Source organism: Panulirus ornatus, chromosome 52 (genome assembly GCF_036320965.1).
Source record: "Panulirus ornatus isolate Po-2019 chromosome 52, ASM3632096v1, whole genome shotgun sequence".
NCBI classification, from domain to species: domain Eukaryota; kingdom Metazoa; phylum Arthropoda; class Malacostraca; order Decapoda; family Palinuridae; genus Panulirus; species Panulirus ornatus.
Window position 1 is genome coordinate 20,366,444 of NC_092275.1, and position 26,583 is coordinate 20,393,026.

The following is a 26,583-nucleotide window of genomic DNA, read 5'->3' on the forward strand; positions in this document are numbered from 1 at the left end:
ATTATCAAGCCAGAGGTAAATTTCAAGTGATGAGGGGGTCCCCCCTCTTTCCCCGCCACCCACAAATGTAGTAGTCTCTCCTCGTGCTGTACTAATTGGAGAGAGAGAGAGAGAGAGAGAGAGAGAGAGAGAGAGAGAGAGAGAGAGAGAGAGAGAGTGGCCTCGTTTCACCATTGCCACATACTGTCTTGGCCAGCGACCCTGTTCCTTAGTAGACTGCCACACCCGTCAATGTGGTGACTGGCACTGTGGACGTGCCCCCCCAAGACAAACTCAGGTGTTACCAGCATATCTCTCTTAGTCCCCTTTAGCCTCAGCACTGGCTGGTTTGAACTGCATGACGCATCTTGTAGTGTCCTCAGAGTTGTGAGCTGGATAAGTACTGTCTTATTGCTGGGTGGTGCCTGCAAACACCTCTTTGTTGTGAGTTGAAGCAGTACTGCTTCATTACTGACGATCATTGTAGAGGCCTCTATGTTGTGAGTTGTACCAGGACGTGGTACGATCTCTGGTGCCAGTTGTAGAGTCCTCTTGGTTATGATTTGAATTAGTACTTTAAGTTATTGCTGATGTTGCCTGCAAAGTCCCCCATGGCTGTGAGCCACTGCACCTCTCTGCCTTATTGCTTGAAATGCCTTTTGTCTTTCACTCTGTTGTGCTTCAATATGTTTCAACGTTTCTAAACGTTTTACGTCTTGCCTGTCATATTCTTTAACTTAATTCACTTATGTTCATGTCTTTCTTGAAACCTATTTTATTCATTTGTCCACCATTAATGTGGATTAGTATTGCCATCACCCTTCTGTTGTGTTTGTGCATAAAGGACGTAAAGTATCATAGGTGTAATGTGGAGAATCTCTTATTTACATTTTGCTCTCCAGGAAAACGCCAGAGGAGAATCTCCCGCGAAGTCATCTAAATTTGCCTCATCCATACTGAAGGGGAATGAGCTGTCTTTTGATGGTTCTCTTTCTCTGTTGCAGGTCATTATCAGAACGTTACAAAGCGATTCTGATTTCTTTTTCACTTCTGATCATCCAGATTTCTTCCCTTTCGAGCGAAACGAAAAGAAAAATAGATGGTTTTAAGCTACTCGAGCCGAGTTAAAAGGTTATTAATCTCAGTCTGAGCTAAAGTGTAATGCAGACATCGTGGGAAGAGATGATGGTGATGATGAGGAAGGTGAAGCGTTCCTCCCACACTCACCATAAGCTCTCATGTCATTGTTCCGTCACTATCTGCTTCATTATCTTTCCGTGTCACTATTCCATCTGACGTCACTCTTATGTCCCTCACTGTTACCTTCCGGTGTCACTATTCCCTTACGTCTTGATACTTTCTCTTCAATATCTTATCGTGTTAATCACCTTCCTTTATCATATAAAACCTTTACCCTCCCTTGTAAGTGTCCTCTCGTACCACTATACTCCCACGTAACAATATCCTCAAACGTCATCGTCTCCTTCAGTCAGCACTCTCCCATCAAACTGGAGTGATGTAGTCTCTCTTCCTCGCCAGCAGCACCCACCGTTCCCAGAAGCTGCATCTCGCTCTACTCCCTCAGGCATACCTCGAGGCCCAAGACCCATACTTCAGCATCCTCCTCCTCCTCCTCTTCCTCCTCTTCCTTCTTCAGCACCCTCCTCGTTCTCCTCCTCCTCTTCCTCTTCCTTCTTCAGCACTCTCCTCGTTCTCCTCCTCCTCTTCCTCTTCCTTCTTCAGCACCCTCCTCCTCCGTCTCCTCCTTCATGTAAAAAGAAACCAAGTCAGAATTACCATTATCGTCAAACAGGACCCCAACATCCCAACAAACGGGAAGGGTCTTCCCAGCTAATCCCAGCTACACCCGTCAGTATACCAGTTAAGGAGACTGCAAGAACCACCGCACGAGCCGTGCTACTCAGGAGATTGTACATAACGTACCCAGAACTGGAGAAAAAAAAATCTTGATGGTTGAAATAACTATCAGGCGTACCCGCGAAGTAACAGTATCCTGGGATGTGGACCAGTTGCACCAAGTGTAAAAGATTAGTTGAATGTTGCTCTCCGGTGGCTGAGCTCAAAGAGGTGACAGGGTTCTCTGTAAACGAGAGTCGAAGGTTGGTTGGTTGTTTGAGGCTCTAGGCCCTGTCAACTGCCAGGGTCTGAAGACGGTCCATGTAGGTTGCATCCACCACCCGAAGATTCTTTGACATCTTTAGATGTTAAAGATGATTCTAAAGCCACATACACACTATGCATGAGGCCCATGCCAGAGTCGAACACCAGGTCTAATTTTGAGTTCCCCCTCCCCTGACGAAATGATCATTGTAAGTGATTTGTGAGCGACGGCGCTCACAAACGGTGAGACCCCTCTCCCCTTTCAACCACTGCAACGTATATCTCCCCCACACCTTATCGCCCACCTCCTCTTTATGGTCTTGGCTGGGGCCAGATCGATTCTCGTTAACTCGCCCTTACTTATGTTACGTTGTCAGACTACCGCCAGGCGGCTTCCGTTATTATCACCACCGCCTCTCGTTGAATATATAGCATCCTTATGAGCGGGAGAGAGAGAGAGAGAGAGAGAGAGAGAGAGAGAGAGAGAGAGAGAGAGAGAGAGAAGGGCGCGTGCACTCCTAGTCTTTAAGGCGAGTATCCCAGTACCTACCAACTGTTCACCGACCCTTAGAGTAATTGTGTTATGGGGATCAGTCAACAGCGAATTTCAATGTGTCAGGTTCCAAGGGCGCTTATGTGTCGCACCGATTATTGACCAGCCGATAAATAGGAGGAAATGGGGGAAAATGACTGCTCTTCTAACGTCATTGCGAAAGGCATTCTTTCATTTCCCAATGGAAATTTTTACGGTTAGAGGCTTCGATTCCGCAAACCCACTCTAAAACATGGTTGAGCCCTTTAAAAGAGACTAATTTTCAATATTGAGCTTCAGGTAATAGGAATTTCAAGAGGCTTCCGAAGAGAAAGTCCACTACAGGCAGGGGGGTGAATTTCACAGCGTCACTTCATCTATATAAATGTTCGTTAATGTGATTACAGTTCTGGGGAAAAAAAGATTTTGAAACGTATGTTAGTCAGCTTTTCGTAGAACAGTCACTTGATGTATGTCTTCTATCTCATTCTTGTATCTTCCCAGACGATGTGATGATTACATGAAAGTGCACTTGGGAACTTATCGTGTTTCGTTTTCCTGTGGTTTTTTGCATTTACTAGATCCCGCTCACCAGTGTGACCCCTTGCAATATATATGTGTGTTTGTATGTGTGTGTGTGCGTGTGCGTGTGCGTGTGTGTGTGCTTGTGTGTGTATGCTCTAATAATCTATGCATCTATAAATACAGCACTTGTCGAAACATCTATCAATATCTATCCAAACATAGAAGTATTTCTTTCCCAAAATATCTCTCTTTAATCTCTCTCGTCCTCACTTTTAATCTCCCTCACTCACTCACACAGGGTCGGTTACTTCTCGAATCATATCGACGGCAATTGTTTTTCTTTTTGGGGGGCGCAGAAGCGCAGCAGACTGTGTACATTCTCCGTTCGTCTTGGCCAGCTCCCATCCGGTCCAACACTCGTACTTGAGGCACTCTTGTGCTACAGTACCTGGCATTTTGGTGGACTCCCCCCACCTTTTTATAGCTACTGTTTACTCGAATAGATAAGCACTCTGTGAATTATCATTTGTGTGTATGTGTATGTGTGTGTGTATGTGTGTGTGTGTGTGTGTGTGTGTGTTTGTGTATGTGTGTGTGTGTGTGTGTGTGTGTGTGTGTGTGGAGAAAGAGAGAGAGAGAGGGTGGGAGAGCTTGGGCTGTTGCACTTGGGTGATTTCTGGCCTCACAATAGCGAATTTTGCGGCAGCATTACCGTGGTGTGGGGAACAATAACTTGTTTTTGCCACAGACTGTTGAATTGTAGATGCAGAATTAACTTTTCTAAAAAAAAAATCTATATATTTATGAACAAGTTATAAGAATATATGTATTTTTTTTTTCATTCGTGTTTGGTAACTCGTGTGTTTACGAACGTGGACGAATCATTTGTATATATGAATATCTTTCCATTTAAATATCTTGTATTGATTTTATTCATAATAACCCTTATCCCATTTTCTGTGAAAACAGTCCTGGTGTTATCCAGGACATTTTTAAAGGCCTCTACAGCCTAAGGCTACTCTACTTCCAGTGGCAGGGAAATGTAGACTCCTTTAGAGTGAGAAGCTCTTTGACTAGACTGTTCTCTCAATGAAACAACCTCGCCAGAAGGTTACTTTTCACTCGCGGTGTAACCTCAGTTAAGCGGAGTCCGGTAACATCTTCAGTCGTGAATATCTATATAGGTACCCCGTCCTCCTAGTAAACACTTTAATGCCACATCACCCAGACCTTTACTTGATCTGTCGTATCAAGATTATTTACGACTCACTCAGCGCCTACCAAGACTTTCGCCTCTCTTCATCACTCCTCTCTCCCTAAAAGGTGCATAAAGGATAACAATCACCCACCTCTCGTTATCCATTCTCATTTTCACCCACGTCTGTGTGGAATTCAATTCCTTTTTCTCCTTGACACATTGCCGTAACTTCTTGCCTTCACACTAACCCCAGACTTTACCCTTCGTACATTCCCAAATCAGTCTTTCCCCTTCCCTTTCAGATTTGTTTTACTCAGAACTAGAACATCCAGGTTCCTCTCCCCAAACATGCTATCTGTCTCTCCCTTCTTTTCATCCTGATTACATTCACGCATATTCAGACATCCCAGCCTGAGGCTTCGAGGAGGATTAACACTCTTCACTTGCTTCCTTCTGTTCTCTCCTTTGTATATTAGAAATCTAAATACAAGAAGGGTAGGGATGGTATATATATATATATATATATATATATATATATATATATATATATATATAATCATATTTGATCGCTGTTTCCCACGTTAGCGAGATAGCGCCAGGAAACAGATGAAGAAAGACACATTGACTCACATACACTTGCATATACATATACCCACATACACGTACTTATACACATATATACACATGTACTTATTCATACTTGCTCACCTTCATCCTTTCCCGATGCCACCCCACCCCATACGAAAGACCACAGATGCATGAAGGAAAAGAAAAAAATATATATACATTCTCCTCTTCTCCATCACTAGCGATGCATATATATATATACATTTACATGATATTAGTCTTACCAGTTGTATACCCCCTATGCTAAGAGTGGTCTCAGGCGGCTTGCATAGGAAATCCTTGTATCTTTCTAACCTCCTTTGATGCAATATTGCACTTGGAGTTTCATATTTCTGTGCCACACACCGTTTTATTATTTCTCCTTTGTTAACACAGTTTTACCCTGGCTCCCCCACCTTTGTTAGATGCGAGAGAGAGAGAGAGAGAGAGAGAGAGAGAGAGAGAGAGAGAGAGAGAGAGGCAGGCACAAAGCAATTCGTTATTTAATTAGCTTTCCTTGAAGGAATATACTATAATTAAACAAATCTGAGACTCATCTCTCCTTCCCTTTTATCAATTGTCTTATTTCCGAAACCCTATCCCCTTCAGGACCTGTTGCCATGGAAAATTCGCCAGTGCTTTGTATATCCCACTTTCCCTCCTCCCTTCTTTTTCTCTCACCTCTAATTAATACCCAGTCCTTGTGCTTCCCCCTGCTATCCTCTGCTGCCACCATGATTATAATCTCTCACTGTTCGAGGTTGTTCAGCGCTTGATAACATCTAATCGTATGGCCTTCTGTTCTGTCTGCATTACTGGGACTTTTTTCCCTGACTCCAGAGAGCTCTAATAGTCCGGAATTACCAGAATCCTTATATTTCTCATACGAAGCTATGAGCTTTAGTGTAAACAGAGAGCATTTGCTATTTAAGTGAAGCCCCAGCGGACTTTATTCCAAATGCTGTCATTTACATTTTCTCCGCTTAAACCTTTTGATATTTCAAAGATCCGTCGACATATAGACATATGATTATATATTCTGGTTATACTTATAGGGATATGGACCTCTGGTAAGGTATGTAGGATACTGACCTGCATCTCCCTAAGTCACCTGTCTCAAATTCTGCCCACCTGTCACCTGTTTCCACTGTTATTCCTCCTTGCTGCACATTACCTGTCTCCAGTCCTAGCCTCCCTGCTGCAGGTCACCTGTCTCCATTCCTATCCCTCCTTGCTATAAGTCACTTGTCACTTGTTCTTATTCCTCCTTGTAGCAGGTAAACTATCTCCATTCCTTTTCCTCCTTGCTGCAAGTTACCTGCCTCCATTCCCTTTCCTGCTTGCTGCAAGTTACCTGCCTCCATTCCTTTCCTCCTTGCTGCAAGTTACCTGCCTCCATTCCTATCCGTTCTTGTTGGAGGTCACTTTGTCTCCACTCGTGTCCCACCTTGTTATATTGCTACCTCTCCGCACACCTGCCCTCCTTCCTCTTGGTCACATTACTCTCCTCCAGCCCATGTTGCTTTTAGCAGCCTTTCCTCACACTGTATGAATCAATCATCGCTCTTCTCTCCTATCACCATTATTCTGTTACGTTTTCCTTCCCTCATTTTTCTCCACTTGCTCCATCTTTCATCATTTCTTCACTCTTATCCTCCATTCGTCTCTTTTATACTCACTTTTCTTCTTATTCTTCATTTGCTCTATCTCCTCCTTCTTTCTTTTTCGTTCCCTTTGACTTACTTTCAATGATTCGTCTTCCGTAAATCCATGTAAGATTTCAGAGATTACCGAGACTCAAGTTTAATATCGGCCATTCTTTTGTTAATATTGGAAGATATAGGTTCAGGGTCGCGTTCGTCTCCCAAAGACAACACAAAGTGGGGCAAACTTTACACCTCGGAACTTGGCTGAGAACTTGGGATGTTTAAAACAAGTCAGGATAGTGAAGTTGCTAGTGAAGCCAAGTTTACGTCAAGGCAACAGAGTCACTTAAGGACCTAAGGTAATCTTAAGAGATAAATCTTGACGAATCGTAATTCCAATTTGAAGTCTCAAAGATTAAAATCTCCTCCGTTTTCGAAGAGGAATTGTGGAATAGAATTATTCTTTACAACCTTCCAAGTTAAAGTCCCGATGATCTGGTGTGTCTTTTCTCGAAAGTGGAATCTCAAAGACTAATGATTTCACTAAATCAGGACACAAGAATAAAAATCATGTCGTTATTTTTGAAAGCTTCGACTGGATTAATCCCAAGAGAAATGCAATGTCTAGGAGGACACGTATCAGAAATGGAATAGTGAGGATTGTATTAGCTTCGCTTCCACTCCCCTTAGGAGAGCACTACCACAGTTGGTACAAGCTACAGAAAGTCTTATACAAAATCTTTCCATCGTTCTCAATGGCCTTCGAAACAGACTTGAGTGGAACGTATGAGTGAAAATATTCTACATATTCGCTAAGAGAGAGAGAGAGAGAGAGAGAGAGAGAGAGAGAGAGAGAGAGAGAGAGAGAGAGAGAGAGAGAGAGCTGTAAAACGGATTATTCCCTTTTTATACAGACGAATTCATTCACTGCATGTTTTGGAAGATGAGACAAAAGAATTTTCCTTTTTTTTTTTTTTTGCAAGTTTTGTATTCTTTTATTCATGGACAACGCCTGTAGCAGCTGCCTTTTTTTTATATGACGTATTGTGTCAACTTCATTAACATAATGAGCATAGTAATAATTGATCTAATTACCTTCATTATTTTCTTTTGTGCTGTAAAAGTTCTTAAGAGATAAGGATGAAGAACCATAAGGCGGAGTGATTATACGATAGATAAGTAGTGATAGATAAGCCAGGGCGATGTAGTTCATACCTTTTGTGGGGCAGGGAAGGTAGACACCTTTACGCGAAACCTTTGAAGAAGATCAAAACTGGAAAACAACGAAGTTGAAAGATACTGGTAGCAAACAAGGGAGGCTTCCTATCCCTTCCACACAAGCATGCTTCCAGCACTTCTCCTTAACTAAAGGATTTTCTTAAATGTTTTTGAGACCTGATGTCCTGATACGTTAGGGAACTAGTGTCTTGGTATCTTTTACTACCATCAAAAGCAACGCTTATCCTCCGTGTACCAAAGGAATATGTATATATACGATTATAGTGCATATGAAGGCACACTTGCAAATAACATTCAAACCTCCAACATAAGGATCGAACCCGGGACCGCTGTGTGGCAGGCGGGAGTGCTACAGCTTGGCTATGATCATAACCTAGCTGTAGCCTCCTGCTTACCACTCAGGGGTCCCAGGTTCGATCCTGGCTGTTGGAGGTTTGCAAGATTTTATATATATGTATATGTATATATATATATATATATATATATATATATATATATATATATGAGTCAGTTGTTGTTCGCTGATGATACAGCGCTGGTGGCGGATTCATGTGAGAAACTGCAGAAGCTGGTGACGGAGTTTGGTAAAGTGTGTGGAAGAAGAAAGTTAAGAGTAAATGTGAATAAGAGCAAGGTTATTAGGTACAGTAGGGTTGAGGGTCAAGTCAATTGGGATGTGAGTTTGAATGGAGAAAAACTGGAGGAAGTGAAGTGTTTTAGATATCTGGGAGTGGATCTGTCAGCGGATGGAACCATGGAAGCGGAAGTGGATCATAGGGTGGGGGAGGGGGCGAAAATTTTGGGAGCCTTGAAAAATGTGTGGAAGTCGAGAACATTATCCCGGAAAGTAAAAATGGGTATGTTTGAAGGAATAGTAGTTCCAACAATGTTGTATGGTTGCGAGGCGTGGGCTATGGATAGAGTTGTGCGCAGGAGGATGGATGTGCTGGAAATGAGATGTTTGAGGACAATGTGTGGTGTGAGGTGGTTTGATCGAGTAAGTAACGTAAGGGTAAGAGAGATGTGTGGAAATAAAAAGAGCGTGGTTGAGAGAGCAGAAGAGGGTGTTTTGAAATGGTTTGGGCACATGGAGAGAATGAGTGAGGAAAGATTGACCAAGAGGATATATGTGTCGGAGGTGGAGGGAACGAGGAGAAGAGGGAGACCAAATTGGAGGTGGAAAGATGGAGTGAAAAGGATTTTGTGTGATCGGGGCCTGAACATGCAGGAGGGTGAAAGGAGGGCAAGGAATAGAGTGAATTGGAGCGATGTGGTATACAGGGGTTGACGTGCTGTCAGTGGATTGAATCAAGGCATGTGAAGCGTCCGGGGTAAACCAAGGAAAGCTGTGTAGGTATGTATATTTGCGTGTGTGGACGTGTGTATGTACATGTGTATGGGGGGGGTTGGGCCATTTCTTTCGTCTGTTTCCTTGCGCTACCTCGCAAACGCGGGAGACAGCGACAAAGTATAAAAAAAAAAAAAAAAAAAAAATGTATATATATATATATATATATATATATATATATATATATATATATATATATATATATATATATATGGGGGGCTGGAAATCCTCCCCTCTCATTTTTTTTTAATTTTCCAAAGGAAGGAACAGAGAAGGGGGCCAGGTGAGGATATTCTCTCAAAGGCCCAGTCCTCTGTTCTTAACGTTACCTTGCTAATGCGGGAAATGGCGAATAGTATGGAAGAAGAAGAAGAATATATATATCTGTATGTATTACACAGGTTATTCTGCTTTTCTTAAGTACCATACTGTTGCTCACCATACTTCCAAAACTTAAGCTATTATAGTATTGAACATAGTATGTATTGGCTGGGAAAACTGAGGTCTTTATGAGCGCAGAGTTATGGGGGATTGCCTTCATGTTCCTCAAGCCACTGTGATAAGTAAGAAGGTATGGTTAGAAAGATATGAAAAATCGGCCGAGCCACAGCAGCGTTAAGATAGAACAGTGAGTTAATTGAAAGGTGTATGATCACGCAAGCAAGCGATGTCTGCATTGTACATATTTTGAACCCTAGGTGCATGCAAATGTATATTCTGTGTCTGAGGGTGTTTCTGTGTGCTTAGGAGTTCAAGCATCCCTATGTGTATTTGTATATGTGGGTGTGTGTGTTTGTGTGTGTGTGTGTGTGTATGTGTGTGTATGTGTGTTTGAGTGTGGGATCTGTTATTTGCATGGGTGATCGTTAGGGAATACATCTGTGGCGAGCGCTGCGCTCTAGCCTTATCTAATGGAAAAATCTCTTTTCCTAAGTACTCTCTCTCTCTCTCTCTCTCTCTCTCTCTCTCTCTCTCTCTCTCTCTCTCTCTCTCTCTCTCTCTCTCTCTCTCTCTCTCTCTCCCAGAATAAAGCGTCCGGGTTCGCTGAAGTCTTAACTCATCCCACGGCGAGAGAGAGAGAGAGAGAGAGAGAGAGAGAGAGAGAGAGAGAGAGAGAGAGAGAGAGAGAGAGGGGGGGAGAGAGAGAGAGAGAGAGAGAGAGAGAGAGAGAGAGAGAGAGAGAGAGAGAGAGAGAGAGAGAGAGAGAGTTCCTTCAATACATGTTTATGGGAGAGTAAATATTCCACGAGGAGGAGTGACTCCTAACTGACAGAGTGACAGTCCCTCCCTGAGTTGTGGGCGAGGAAGCTCCCTATTCTATTGTAAAGTTACTCAGTGATTCAATCATTGCGTCTTCTCAGAATCTGAGACAACTTTCCCTTTTCCTCGTGTGTTCTGTTTTCAGCGTTTATGACCATTGCATCTAACGCCTTATGACAGAGGAAAGAGGTTTCAGTATTGCTGATAGTCTCGTAAAGGTTAGACCTTGGTCCCCGTGCATTGTGCATGGCAGATGGAGATTAGATGCCCCACACAGGTGAGGCCATTGTTTGTCCCCGATGCCACCTGGCTAAGGCAGGAAAAGCGCCAGTGAAGTATAAAGGAGAATCATTACTGTTATTGTTATCATACTTCTCCTTTTTCTTTTTCTCCTTCGTCCTTGGCTCCTCCTCCTCCTCCTCCTACTTCTCCTCCTCCTCCTCCTCCTCCTACTCCTCCTCGTCCTCCTCCCCGTCCTCCTCCTTCTTCCTAGTTCTTCTTCTTCTTCTTCTTCTTCTTCTTCTTCTTCTTCCTTGCCGTCTTCTTTTTCTTCTTCTTCTCCTCCCCCTCCTTCTCCTTCTTCTTCTTCTTCTTCCTCTCTGCATTTCTGTATTCATGGCTCCCGTCCTATTCTTCGAGTGATCTCAACGGAGCATAACCACACACCTCATATCTAGCAGGCTTTGAAGTCGGTATAATGAGCCAGTGTCTGCTATAATGCACAGAACGCTGGGTATTCTTGCTCTGTCCCACGACATTATTTAGAGCATCTCTCTTCTTTGGGTTAGTGAGGACTAATGGGATTTAATCACAGTCGAGGACATAGCTTTAGTATTTACCTGCATGCTCTAAGAAAGGGTCTCTTGTATGTTGGCGATGGGTGAGGGAGTCTACGTTCTTTTGCGATCACTCAGGATTAGGAAGGATTGATCTGCCTTCCATAGTGTAATTCAGATAATCCACTTGCTGTTGAGTTGTCTCATTCGTGAAGAGCTTGGTTGCAGTCCTCACTTCATGAAGACTTCATACCACTGGCACCAAGCAGTGTAGTTTTAAAAGTCACTCACAAAGACTCACAAAAGATCTTCATGGCTTCAGTGACGCCTCGGATCTCTCACTTGTCCACACTTGAAACCCGCAAAGACTCTTAACATTCGAGGTGATAACAATGGACACCATATACCTCCATCGTTATCATTGTTATCATCGTTGTTATAATTGTTATTACCACCGTCATAACTACTATCAGCATGATGCGCACAGTGACCCAGCTGATGTCGTTATGAGGGAAAATCCTTAGGTTAGTAAAGGTGACGGACTCAGTCCCACAAGTGCAATAAAGTGGCCAATATAACCCACAGAATTCTTTATGGTTCACGCGTCATATCCTGCAATGCAGCAACGAGGTTGTGAGGTGCGTGCCAAAACGCTCTTGAGCGTCCGGAGAACAAGAAAGATCAGTATCATTTTGTTCCATTCTCTACCGTGTAGGCTCACTGTATGGTACGGGAGGTTGACTTTAAGCAATATAATCTTTAAATAGGAAAAAAAAAGAAAAGACAGAAAGGCTGAAAAGAAAACTCTTCAGCCGAAGGCTTTTAGTATTGTTGTCTCGAAGTACCTTTTATGTATCAGCTGTAATGTGCACCTAAGTAGATTTTCGTGTTGAAACTAAATACATCGTCAATTATTCCTTTATGCCACCTCACCAAGCCGTCGATAAATGCGCTTGTCTCGCTGGTAAATGCTGTAGCGGCATACTACGCGTTTCCATCTCAGCCAAGAACATAGGAGGACCATCATTTTGGTCCAGTGATTATCGTTTTAGTCTCATACGGTCTCCAGGAGCGTGCCTGATCAATGTGTGTCGTGTTATATCATGTGAAGTGAATACAGAGTGGAAAGTAAGCTGAGAGAAACTGATTTCAAACGGCGCTACTTACAAACAAGGGGAAGTATGTGCAAGGCTTATCATTGGGTGGAAAGTTTTATATCCAAAAGTTCAACTCCCACCAGCCGATCCTGGTGGTGTAGTCTCTCTCTTCAGTTAGCTGGAGAAAGATAATGATGCCCATTTACAGCAGTGATAGAACTGATCGGATCAGAGGCGTCTCTTGTGATGTACGGAGAGGCAATGCTTGCACTCGTGGTGCCCCATCTCTAGTACTGTGTGGGAATGGAGTTATACACTTGTGGTGCCCTATCTCGTATACTCTATGGGAAGGGAGTTTTACACTGTTGGGGCTCCATCTCTTGTATTGTACATGGAATTAAGTTTTATTCTCATGGGGCCCCACTTCTTGTACTGTATGGGAAGGAAGTTTTACACTCGTAGGGCCCTATCTCTTATGCTGTACGGAAGTACGTTTTACGATCTTAAGGCCCCATTTCTTTCATTGTACTGGGGGCAGTTTTAAACTCGTGGGGCCCAAGACTTGACTATGAAACACCTTTAGGAATGTGAATGTGTGGTTTGTGTTGGCCTTTTGACGTCTCCAAGGAGTTGAGTACATTTCAGCTGTGCTGCTAACTGGCACCGATCATCCTGTCACACTCCACCTCACTCCTGCCTCCTTCCCTGACCACAGCCCCACACGGGGCTGAGAAAACGCGAGGGGGTGGGCGGGAGAAGGGGAATTTACAGGCATTAGGGGAATGCTTATCGACCGAGCCATTGCATGCAGTATGTCACCATATTGCGCGTCATTGCATCCTTCTGCAGGCTGAGGATATACTCTGCATTAGCGCATCAGGAAGGGTAGGTGATGGAGCACGGGAGAGAGAGAGAGAGAGAGAGAGAGAGAGAGAGAGAGAGAGAGAGAGAGAGAGAGAGAGAGAGAGAGAGAGAGAGAGAGAGAGATTAAGGAGTGAGAGAATCAATACTCGTGGAAGTTTCATCGTGGTAACTTTTTACTCACATATTTACAGGAATCGAGTCATTCGCCAGAAAAGAAAAAAAGAAAGAAAGAAGAGATAGACGAGGAGATTGGATCAATACTAAGCTACAGGTTTTCATTTCTTTAACAACAGAACTTATAAGCAGGCGCTCACATTTTGAGGGATCCCTTAACATTCTCTGTCTGTCTCTCTCTCTCTCTGTCTCTGTCTCTCTCTGTCCCTGTCTCTGTCTCTGTCTCTGTCTCTGTCTCTCTCTCTCTTTGTCTCTCTCTCTGTCTCTGTCTGTCTGTCTGTCTGTCTGTCTGTCTGTCTCTCTCTCTCTCTCTCTCTCTCTCTCTCTCTCTCTCTCTCTCTCTCTCTCTCTCTCTCTCTCTCTCTCTCTCTAACACACGCACCCGTTTGAAACACCAGCTCTCACACACAAAAAAGAACATCCACCCCCCCCCCCCACCCCTCGATAAAAAAACCCGCTTCCTTTTATAACTTTCAAAGGAAATATTTCACGGTCCGATAATTGCCTTAGATATTAAAATATGTCACATACAATCAGAACATTTTTTTCATTTGATCAGTATATAAATTTGCAGTCGTGTAAATGATTTACCATTGAAAAAGAGTAGTACCTGCTAAATGCACTGTCCCTCCTTATTGTTTACATACATTTACTGAACAGTGTTGTAAACCAGACTGCTTCACCTCATTTATACAATGGAATGTGGACGGAATGTTTCATCTGGTGTAGACAATGTGGTCGTGATGGATGGTTTCACCAGGTGTAGACAATGAGGTGTTGATAGGGACTTCATCTGGCGTAGACAATGAGGTCGTGATGGATGGTTTCATCAGGTGTAGACAATGAGGTGTGGATGGGTTCACCTGGTGTAGACAATGAGGCAGGGATAGGGGTATCGTCTGCTGTAGACAATGAGGTCGTGATGGATGGTTTCATCAGGTGTAGACAATGAGGTTGTTGTGGATGGGTTCACCTGGTGTAGACAATGAGGTTGTTGTGGATGGGTTCACCTGGTGTAGACAATGAGGTGTGGTTGGGTGTCTCATCTGCCACAGACAATGAGGTGAGGAGAGATGGCTTCACCTACCGTAGACAATGAGGTGGAGACGGTGCGTCTGGGTAGGTGAGTTGAGGAAGTCGACCCGGCAGGTGAAGCCTCCTGAATCTTCTCTGGTCACCTGACGAAGCTCCAGAGACCCGGGGAATACAGGCAGGGAGCCCGGGGGGCCTGGGACAGACCCCCCTCTAAGGTAGCTGTCCTTCTGTATTAGCACGAACCTACAGGGAGAGGGGGAGCAAAGGAGACGAGAAAGAGATGAGTAACGAGTAGCTGAGAGATGAGTATTTGTAGGTGAGGAAGAGATGGATGGTGAGTAATGGGTGGTGAGGAAGGGGAAAATGGTAACTGGGCGATGAAGAAGGGATGGGTGGTGGGATGGAAGAAGGTGTGTAGTATTAGTAGAGATAGGAGTTAGGTGGGATAGATATGAGGGGATCAATAGGGGTTAAAAGGGATAGATATGAGGGGATCAATAGGGGTTAGATGGGATAGATATGAGGGGATCAATAGGGGTTAGGTGGGATAAATATGAGGGGATCAGTAGGGGTTAGACGGGATAGATATGAGGGATCAATAGGGGTTAGACGGGATAGATAAGAGGAGATCAATAGGGGTTAGGTGGGATAGATATGAGGAGATCAATAAGGTTTAGATGGGATAGATATGAGGGGATCAATAGGGGTTAGGTGGGATAGATATGAGGGGATGGGTGAGGGCGATTAGGCAAGTATGAGGCGGATATGCGGGGCTGGAGAGTGATGGATAATGTGTGTGGATGAAGGTACAATAGGTATTAGATCAGCTTTAGAATTATTCAGGAGAGTATAGCAGTATACTTGGGATATATTAGTAGGTACGGGTAAGAGATATTCGTGAAGATCTATTATTATCGTACAGGTGGAGTTAGATACGAATGGAATATTATCATAATTTATACTTTCTAATGCATGTGTCTTTTGATATTGATGTATTTAATTATTATCCTATATGTCTCCATATATGTATATACCTCTGCATTATGTTTGTGATCCTCATGTCTATCACTTCAGAGCTCTAAATGGATCTTTATATGATTATATAGTGAGAAATAGTGGTTGGATTCTTGTACCTTATGGGACAAATGTTAAACTCAGATCATTATTAACTAAAAGTAAAAATCTAATTTGAAGAGAAATAAAAAAGTAAGAAAAAAGGCTAATCCTCCAATACCTTCTTGGGAAACAGGGATTTTAAACATCCATTATCAAATACCCAAATTGCCTCAAAATTCCAGAAAGCAAATATTTTTTTTTTTCCGGTGTCACGTTCAGAAAAATAAGAAGTGTTTAATAGAAAAAAAAACGAGATTGCACTACTTTGTCAACTTTTAAAAGAAGGCAATAATGAAGCCTCCATGTTGTATAAGACAAGGCAAACCAAGATGATACTTCTCCTCGTATCTTATCGAATCCAGAAAGTTATCGCAACGTCTAATGGACCACATAATTCAGAGGCGAGAAAGAAGATATTATTTTGTAGCAACGATGACTTTCATCCACTACCCACACTTTAGCGATGTCTTTTGGGGGAAGAGACGTCCCCTGTAGAATGCCGAGTTCACCATCTCTGTCATTGGCAGTGTCATACAAGACCATTTGGTCGCTGAAGAATTTGGACTTCAGCAGCCGGAAGCCCAAAGTGGCCACTGACATAGTTCTATTGTTTTACTTATGAGCGTCACATATAAGAAGACATCAGCTGTCTGAAAGTTTTTGTTCGCCCTTGAAATGCCATAATTACAAGGACCTTCATCACATGACTATTCTGTGGCACTTGGCAACTCAGGTGGTGGACCGCTGTGTTGTCTGCTTCTTTTCCTACACCGCAAAGCTTTCGGAGTCTTTACCTCCTCTCCACGTCTCTTCTAACAGCACTAACCAGACCGCTTTTTAAGACGTCGGGCATTTCCACGTCCTCCGAAACTCTTAGATCATTTTTCCTGTTCTTTTTTCTCTTACAAACCTGGACTTTTGTTCGTGAAACGAGCCTTTGACGGAGACCGAAGACAACAACAATGTATTTGGGTGGGTTCTCTGACCTCGGTCCCTCCCCTCAGTTGGCTTCCTGACCTTCCTTGGCCCGTGTTGTGGACGGCTGCCACTGTGTTCTCCTGGGGTCGAAAGGCTAGAAAACATTTTCTTGCAAGAAGGAAATGAATTATTATGAAAGGCCAAACGAACGACACCAGCTGGCTGAGTCGACTGAAATAGAACGTATCAAGTATTTACGCAGAGGCAATCATTCGTGAGCTTCAGTACTGGAAGGCTTTTGCTGATGAACTTTCAGGGCCTCACCACTTCAGGGTCTACGAAAGCAATGCAGGGAATGACTTCAGCCATTGGTGTATGATCAAGTGATATGGTAAATACCTGTGACTTAATTATAAGGAATGCCATGGTTTCACCTTGACCAGCGCATCTACTTAACACGGATCAGTTACTCACTGCAGCCCTTTTACTATCATCACTTGAAAAAGAGATGACTTAGAAAATGAGATGACGTAACTTTCTGAGTTCGATGACTTGACTCTCTCAAGTAGGATGACTGAACTCCATGCATATCAGGGACTGTCCATGTACAGTTCCTGTTGTGTCAAGCATAGTTCCCGCCCAGACTGGTCACATATGCCAATAACGACTGAATTATGCACCGAGAAGAAACGTCAGCTGACTTATTATTCGTAGGCGAATTCCATTTCATGGTCGTGACCTTTCTAGAAAAGGCATAAGCGTCCAGTATCGAACCACTACGTCTTGAAAAGAGAATTGGTATTGGCACTACCCATCTCTCAGACCGTCTGATGAAGCTTGTCTCTTCAGCTATTCAAATCACCAACATTCGTTCCTTTAGGATTTTTATTTCTTTCTTTTGAATTATCATATGGCCTCAATTCCTACTCTTGAACTTCCCTCAGACATCGAGTTGTTCAAAAGTGTTTTGAAACCTTTTTTGTTTTATCTAATTCTTTTTATCTACGTTGTCACTTTCAAAGTGGAATGCTAATGAATTTTCACACCTACTGCACAGCCTCAGAAACCCCAGTTCTTGTAATTTTTTTTTTGTGCAAACTGGTTCAACGTTTTCGTTTCGGCTTCTATTTTTCTTTTTTTTTACTTCTCGCAGTGATGTGGAAAATCGTCTTGAGGCCAACCCGTAACAACATGACCACACGCCCTTCACTAGCACAACCCCTCCACAGAAACGTCTGGGCTTCGTAATAAATCGTTCAAGTAGCAATCCTAATTCATAACGCATGACCGCAGATTACAACCACTCTAAGCAGATCGAAAGTATACCGTTCGGGGAAGAATTACGATGTTCTTGGAGAGTCATCAAAATTGAATTTGCTCATAAAGTTACAATGTCTGGAATCAAGGTATCATACTATATACGAGAACAGAGAAGCCATTGATACGCGGGCGAAGCTCCTGCAAAGTTTTTGATCGAGTTATTGTCACAGACAATTTACAGTAATTACTGTTGATTGGACTGTGGTCGATATCCAAAATTCAGGACACTTGAATCACCTACGAGTAAACGGAGGCATACCAGTCAGTTCGCCTCGTGGACTCCTCTGTACCATCATAGCTCTACCAGCTAACTGATATCCTCTCATCTCACTTTCATCCTGTCAGTTCATTCTTTAAGCCTCATTGAGACGATCCGATCTTGCACTTGTAGCTTTCTGGTCTGTTCTGACACCCTTTCCTACCATTTTCTGGTGAATACTTAGGTTTTCTTTGATCTGTTTTGACACCTTTTCCTCTCCCATTATTCTATCTATAGTTTTTTTGGGGGAGTCTATTCTGACACCCTTTCCTGCTATTAACAGTCTACAACCTCTTGTTCTGGTACGACACCTTTTTCCTGCCATATCTACCCCACCCAACGCCAACATTACGACGACGCAATTCAAATAATTGCACAAGATCTCCTCTTTTGAATTTCCTTTGGGAAAGGTTATTGCTTCTCCCCATATGATGCTTACCTCTGTGTGGGACGCTTACAGGAGGCCATTGCTGCACGTATAGAATCATACGCGTATCCCTCATCCGTGTCCTTTCCTCCGTTTTCATCCGTATTTTCATCGCTTTTCATCCTCAGTCCACTGAGACCAGAGGAGACTGGGTGTACTGAGGCCACAGGAACAACTCCCAGTCATTTGATTCTCACTCAGCCTTTATTTCCCTCAGGAGTCGTTGCAAATCTACTATTTGTGGGATCAAACACTCCTTCATATACTTAACTCACCTCCTCTCCCAGTGATAGATCTTCCTGCTCTCTCTCTCTCGCCAGCAATATTTCTAAGAAAATGTCATAAAAATCCTTTTTTTTCTCATTTTTTCCCTGTCATGTAAGCAGTACATAGGTTCCTTGTATTGATAAAGCCGTACTTTTCGGTTGCTTTTTTTTCCTCTTTCATTAATGCACTTGATGTGATTCCAAAAATTGCATTGAGAGATTTCCCTTTCGCAGATATGGTGAACCATTCACGTAATCTTGGTGTCAGGTTTGGACAAAAATGCTTTTCTCTTTCGAGTCGAGTAAAACGTACGGGTTGGGTGGCGTCCGCACTCGTTTTATCACACAGGTGTGCGATACCATGCTCTGCGCCTGGGCTTGCTCGTCTACATCGCTTCCGCATCGAGATTAGCATTCTTCGCTCCTCTTGAATACAATCTGAAGTTTCTAACAATCACTCAGTATCTGGGACTTATTCTAGATGGTATCCAGTATCTCATACGGTTTTCTTTCTTCCTTTATTGTTATATTATTCTCTGTGAATGCGGGTATGCTTATCGTATCGTGGTATTTCCCTGTGATATTTATTCCTATCTCTCTCTCGCGCTCTGACTTACCTGTGTTGCCTTAGCTTTGGGTCTTGAGAATTAGCAGTCTACGTGCCTCTTGTTCTGCCTTGTGCCAGTCAATAGGTCTCTACTACGTCCCATGTATACATCATTTGAGCATAGCGAACCCGAAGGCTGGCGAATATAAATGTTTGAATCATTTCCTACAGTCGGCATTCCTTTAAAAGACATTCCCGTCGTTACGTGAGGAGCAATTGGAACGATTGTTATCTCTTTTACCCCAAAATGCCCTTGACGGGCGTGTTATGCCAGTGTCCTAAACTGCAGTTAGAGATTGAGCAATGGTAAACAAGAGCCTGTATAAGGCATAGACTTTACGAATTTAATAAACACAAAAACCTTCAGTAGTCATTGTTCGTAATCGATGTCTTTTGGCTTAAAAAACAACAAAATGTTCCTTAAACACTGTAGGGTAGGATGAACAGCTGGGTTGACTGCTGCAACCAGGATTCGAACCGATGAGCTCGACCCGGGCAACCCGTAAATACGTCATGGTCGGCAACGCTTACCGCTACACCACTTGAACGTAAGGGACAAACTAAGACCTGTGCTGTTATTACCAAAGGTGGAGAGGGAGGGCAGAGGAGAGGCGGTACACTTACTTCGAACGCGGCCCCAGCAGGTCATCGTGAATTCGGCCGGCTCCCGCTGACAGGTTGCCACTCCGCGCATCGTAGCTGTGAGGAGAGATGAGAGAAAAAGAACACGGTTGAATCATCGATGGAAGTAATGTTGACAGGACTCAGAGATAGATAGATAGACAGATAGATAGATAGGTAGATAGATAGATAGATAGAGAGAGAGAGAGAGAGAGAGAGAGAGAGAGAGAGAGAGAGAGAGAGAGAGAGAGAGTTACATAGATACACAGACCACTCGCACCCAAGGTCCAAGCGAGGTGGTCTGGCCTTAACACTACTTAAAAAACTATGCAGTCTTCTTAAAAGCAGTGGAAGAAAATGATAGCAAAGCATAGGTTATCTCTCCATTCTCCACTTCCTCCGGCAACATGCAGGACGGAAAACAGTTGGCAAAAAAATACCTTGCAGGATTAAAATGCCCCAATGAAAATTTTGTACAAAAGTCATAAGGTAAAACGAACATGAATACGTCATGCATTCCTTCACCAGTGATAAACATCCCTTCACTTTTTGTTATAAAGCTCCAGCCTCCCGACTTACCATGTCTATATTGTTCATGAAGTTGAAGAATGATACATAACCCATCCTCTCTCACAGCAGGGGGACGTGGGTCAATCAATGTTGGTATGTTATCACAACAAGGCGTGTGAGAGAGAGAGAGATCAGTGGTTGCGAAGGCAGCATCATGATACACGGGACTAAGTAATGATGACTGATTAAATGTATTATTCAATACCAGTGGGTGCCAAGTGGTTGAGAAGGTAACATGATATACCACAGCATTATGATGACTAATTGAATGTATTATTCAATACCGGATGGTGTCAAGTGATGATGAAAACTTATTTTGCAGATACTAAGTTGGTTGTTCTAACCAACATTTTCTGGGAGCCTACCCCACGCATTATTGATGTCGTTGGTAAAGAAATAATTCATACAATTCAGACTAACTCGGTGAAGTTAGTGTGTGTGTGTTTGTGCGTGTGTGTGTGTGTGTGTGTGTGTGTGTGCTTTTCTAGGAACACTTAGATTTGGCACTTTCACTCTGGATGCCGCCACGCTACTCTAACTGCCTTTGACACCGCCAAAGGGGGTTTCAATTAAACCAGCAAATTGCCCCTTTGGTTCTCCATGCCGCCACGCCACACTAATGACCTTTGGCGCCGCCAAAGTGGCTTTGAAGTAAACCTTCAAATTAGCACTTTCCTTCTGGATGCAGCCACGCTGCTCTAACTTCCTTTGGTTTCGCCAAAGGGGCTTAAATCAAAACTTCAATTCGTCTCTTTGGTTCTGGAAGCAGCCACGCCACTTTAATGGCTTTTAAGCGCCGCCAAAGTGGCTTTTAAGTAAACCTTCAGTTTGGCACTTTACGTCTGGATGCTGCAACGCTACTCTAACTGCCTGCCGCCAAAGGGGCTTTAGAGTAAACCTTCAATTAGCCTATTTTCCATTGGATGTCGCCAGGCCCCTTGAGAGAGAGAGAGAGAGAGAGAGAGAGAGAGAGAGAGAGAGAGAGAGAGAGAGAGAGAGAGAGAGAGAGAGAAGAGGGGGGGGGGGGGGCGAGATAGCCTAAGCCAGTAATATGTGGTACTTGAACCTATTGTTTTCAAGGTGCTTTTTTAAAATGGAGGAGGAAGAACGGTGAGAGGATTATTCTTCCTTGGAAAAAAAAATAGAAGCTGAGTAGGTCCATTAGAAAACTTGGTCCTCTTAAAGTAGGTTTACGCTAGTAAGAAGAAAATAGTATATATATATATATATATATATATATATATATATACAAGAGTACTTTTAATGCTAGAAATGTAGATAAAGAATGTTGCCCACGATAGACATAGAGATATTGGTATATAGATTACACACACACACACACACACACACACGCGTATATATATATATATATATATATATATATATATATATATATATATATATATATATATATATATGAATTAAGAAAATATCTTTCATGACGATATTTACGTACTTCATTGATAATGAATTTCTTTCACTAATATCCCTAATGAAGATAAAGTTCCACAAGGTTGTATAAAGACTTATAACTGGTTAGGTTAGATTTTTCTAGGACCACTTCGTCATGTGCCGGGCGAGGCTCTGTTTGCCTCCACGATCATTTTCTGTCTCTAAGGAGAACCCAGGAGCTTTATACCATCGTATGGCACGACCTCACACCCCCCTGTACCAAGTTCACAGCTTTCGGAGAATGATGAAAATAAGTTCGGTTTTTGTCTCTGGGTTCTCGCGAGGAAGTATGTGAAGACTGACAGACACACACACTAGCGACCACTGAAGCCACGTACCCTGACTGATGTTAGACATATGTGTTCTCAAATGCCCCAGACCTTCCATCCTCCCTCACCTCTGTGTGTGGACAGTGAGGAAGCTGGGTGGAGGACCTAAACGCTTGCATCCCTTCCTTAATTACACACGTCATTAGGGGAGCGGATCAAGCAGCCAGCTTCCCCGCTCTGGGCATCTCGCTCCTCTGACTCCGTCTAGGTAAATATTGTCTCGCTCTTTATTCGTTGAATCATTCATATACATCCGAAGAGCAACTCCAACACCCATAAAGAGGTAATTGACCGTTTTCTGCGTATCCTGATTCCAGACATGAGAAAAAGAAACAAAAAAAATGGTGTGTTCTTGGTGTTAGAGAAACTTACATCACTTTAGATATATCTAGGGCATTTGCGCTCAATACGTTTTGCCATATAATTGCATTTATGTAACAAACCAATAACCTTAGCTTCCCTCAGTATATAGTTATTAACCATGTATCAAATCATTGAGAATCAATCCACTCGCTGAGACCGTCTGGAACGCGACCAGGCTGGTGATTTCAGACCAGCCAGGGGCTGAGCAGGTAGCAATGGAGGAAACCCCTCCCCCTCGGTCTTGAGCGACCAGCCACAGGTCAGGTAACAGTGAGCACAAGCCTCATGGGCGAGGTTTAATCTATCTTCACCTGAAGGCAACGTTTTCAGGAAATGCGCTGGGCCAGAGGATGTCGTTGATTACACTCGAGGTCAGATCAGTGGGCCAAGACGAGTGCTGACCATACCAGAGATTGAGACAACGTACGAGGACGTGCGCTAGTTATATTGAAAGTCGGGATAGGAGGCCACGGCGATACTGCCCTCCGGGAATGAGGACCAGGGCGTAACTGACTATATAGTAGGACGAGGGAACGTGCTAGGGCGACTACTTATCATGTAAGAGGTCGAGGCAGTCAGTGAGGGCGATTTCCTGACCTTATCAAAGGCCGTAGCCATGTCTGAGGGCAAGGTAAACGGGGTTAGGCATGCGTAGACCCCATCAAGGAGGGGTATAGTGAGCCAGGGCGAGTGATTATTGGCCAGACATGAGGCGAGTCTCGCATGCCAGCCACGCCAAATGTTGCCATACGAATCGGCGGGAAGGAGCCAGCCAGTGTCGGCTATACTGCATGAGGGACGATGGAGAGAGCGTTAGGGTGGGTGTTGAGCATACGAATGGAGGTGCCAGAAGCCAAGACGGGTATTGAACCTACTGACAAATGGTGCGGCAGACAGGGGTCAGTGTTCTCCATCTTTTCGGACTTTGCACAGGGTTGAATCCTGCTACAGGACTGAGTATGACGAGCATCACTGGAGCAGTACATTAATCTCTTGATTTTGACCTGGCTAATCAGCTTCACCTTCCCAAATGCAGTGAAACAGGATAGCCTATAGATCTAACAAAAGACTTCATTTCCAAAATAATGTACCTTTTAACATGAGCGATTAATCTAAACTGAGATTAAGGGACATATTAAGGGGCATATTAAGGGACACCTAAGATACGACCTGTTATTATACAAGGAATCTGTCTCATCAACAGCGAAAGTCTCCCCTCATATACCTAGTATATACCTGTCCTCACTGATCTTTGTGGTCTTGTAACACAGGACGTAGCTGTTCTGACATCAGTCTTAATTACCTCCTCTTCAATCTTGACTCCACTCAGTATTATCGCCCATTATCCCTTTTGATGAAGGCTATGAGGATCATAATCATTCCTCTTCCTTTTGCCCTGTTCATTGCTTCATCCCTGCTCCTCTGAACCCTGGGAGAAAGCACTGGTTCCCTCCTCACATCCCTCTCCTTTCGCGCTTGATGATATCCACAAAACCTGATGTTATTAGTCTTTGCCATTCTTGTGTTGTAAGACAGATGCACCCAATAGCAGCAGCGGAATTATAAGGATACACCTAAACCGTGTCCTTTATGTGGTATTCTCCTGTCGTCTCTTTATCGTTTGGTTTGATAGTCGACAGGTATGATATTCATCCCCTTTATGGAAAACGGCGACCCAGTGTCCATCAGTGCAGCAAAAGCCTCTTGGTCGGTGGCCTAGCCCCTTTAACATTATTTTTTTTTTTCCCATATCTTTCCAAACCAGTTATTCCCCCCCCCTCTCTCTCTCTCTCTCTCTCTCTCTCTCTCTCTCTCTCTCTCTCTCTCTCTCTCTCTCTCTCTCTCTCTCTCTCTCTCTGCCCTTATTTGGTGCTTCCAAAGGGGCTTTAAATTAAACCTTCTGTTGATATCTTTGTCTTTGGTTACAATCAAGCCACTCTACTTGCATTTGCTGCCGCCAAAGTGTCTTTAAAGTAAACCTTCAATTTGTCGCTTTCCCTCTGGATACCGCCATGACCCTGTAATAGTCTTAGGCTCCGGCAAAGGGACTTTGAATTAAACCTTCAATTTGTCAACTTCCCCCTGGATGCCGCCATGCCCCTGTAATGGCCTTTGGCGACACCAAATGGGCTTTAGATTAAACCTTCAATTTGCCTTTTTTGTTTCTGGATGCCTCACCGTTACTCTAATGGCCTTTGGCCAAATTGGCTTTAAAGTAAACCTTCAAATTGTCGCTTTCCTTCTGGATGCCGCCATGCCTCTGTAATGGATTGAGGCGCTGACAAAGGGGCTTGAAATTAAATCTTCTATTTGCTTCTTCAACTCTGGATGCCATCACGCCAATCTAATGGCCTTTGGTGCCGCCAAAGGAGCTTTAAGATAAACCTTTGATTTATCGCTTTCCGCCTGGATGTCGCCATGCCCCAGTAATACCCTTTGGTGCTACCGAAGGGGCTTTGGATTAAACCTTCCATCAGCATCATTTAACTAACACTATTTTCCTTGTGGAGGAGGGAGTACTTTCCCTACATTGTCTCGAACACACTCACTCTCCGACCCGGGTTGTCGTTACTCCTCCTAAACTGTCTGACCCTCAGCGATCACCATTTACGCAAGACACTGGAAGACTTATGATATTTTCTTTGTCCCGCTCTGCATGGCATTAACCATAGCAAAAAGCCTCCCGAGCACCTGCTCTTCCTCCCACAGCGGACAAAGTGCACCAAGGCTCCCGCTCCATATCCCTCAAATCCCCTGAATCTTTTATCTATCTAGAGTACCTCACACTATGGAATCCTGCCGACACTCTTCCCTTCTCAGTAAAGATGATAAATCTCTCTCTCTCTCTCTCTCTCTCTCTCTCTCTCTCTCTCTCTCTCTCTCTCTCTCTCTCTCTCTCTCTCTCTCTCTCTCTCTCTCTCTCTCCTTCCCCCTCTCCCTCACCAAACTGACCTCCGCTCCGCACGGCCTTCATATTTTAAACCTAAAGTTGAGAATATTTCTCGTCGATCTTTTCTTTCTTCCTCGTTCTTGTTCGCCGTTTCTCACGATAGCCTTGGGTGGAACAACGGCTAAAGCAAGATGTGCAAAATATTACACGTAAAACACGATTCACCTTAGCCACCCCTTTGTAGGTCTTTCTCTCCTCACATCTTACGAGGCATTTTTGTTTCTTGCTGAACGAGAAATACCAGAAGAAACAAGAATTGCAGGAGCCAGGTTATCTACTCTTGTACTCTATAGCCTTTCTCATCCCTTTTGGTCTTGGAATCGTCTTTTTTCCTATCTGATGAATGTATATAGACGAGAGTAGGAAGACTTCTTTTCCAGTCTGATGAATATGTATAGACAACAGTGGGCAAATCTCTTTTCCTATCTGATGAATGTATATGGACGACAGTGGGCAGATCTCTTGTCCAATCGGATGAATGTATATAGACAACTGTGGGTAGATCTCCTTTCTATCTGATGAATGTATATGGACGACAGTGGGCAAATCTCTTTTCCAATCGGATGAATGTATATAGACAACAGTGGGCAGATCTCTTTTCCAATCGGATGAATGTATATAGACAACAGTGGGTAGATCTCTTTTCTATCTGATGAATGTATATAGACAACAGTGGGCAGATCTCTTTTCCAATCGGATGAATGTATATAGACAACAGTGGGTAGATCTCTTTTCTCTCTGATGAATGTATATAGACGACAGTGGGTAGATCTCTTTTCCAATCGGATGAATGTATATGGACGACAGTGGGCAGATCTCTTGTCCAATCGGATGAATGTATATAGACATCAGTGGGCAGATCTCTTTTCTGTCTGATGAATGTATATGGACGACAGTGGGCAGATCTCTTTTCCAATCGGATGAATGTATATAGACAACGGTGGGTAGATCTCCTTTGTCTCTGATGAATGTATATAGACGACAG

General features: G+C 43.5%; 1 protein-coding gene and 1 long non-coding RNA gene across 3 annotated transcripts in view; one reads left to right on the top strand and one right to left on the bottom strand.

The window, feature by feature from the left end:
* The window catches only part of LOC139765130 (uncharacterized), a 399,762-nt gene that overhangs the window by 165,719 nt on the left and 207,460 nt on the right, over positions 1–26,583 (top strand). The window lies entirely within an intron of this gene.
* Positions 1–26,583, bottom strand: part of LOC139765129 (uncharacterized) — a 630,861-nt gene that overhangs the window by 157,260 nt on the left and 447,018 nt on the right. For both annotated transcript variants that reach the window (XR_011716582.1, XM_071692325.1), the window contains exons 4-5: positions 19,938–20,012; positions 14,453–14,643 (exon numbers count right to left, since the gene is read on the bottom strand). Coding sequence is in view for 1 of the 2 variants with exons in the window: in XM_071692325.1 (XP_071548426.1) it covers positions 14,453–14,643; positions 19,938–20,012 (266 nt within the window). In the remaining variant the exon portion in view is untranslated. The remainder of the gene's footprint in view (positions 1–14,452; positions 14,644–19,937; positions 20,013–26,583) is intronic.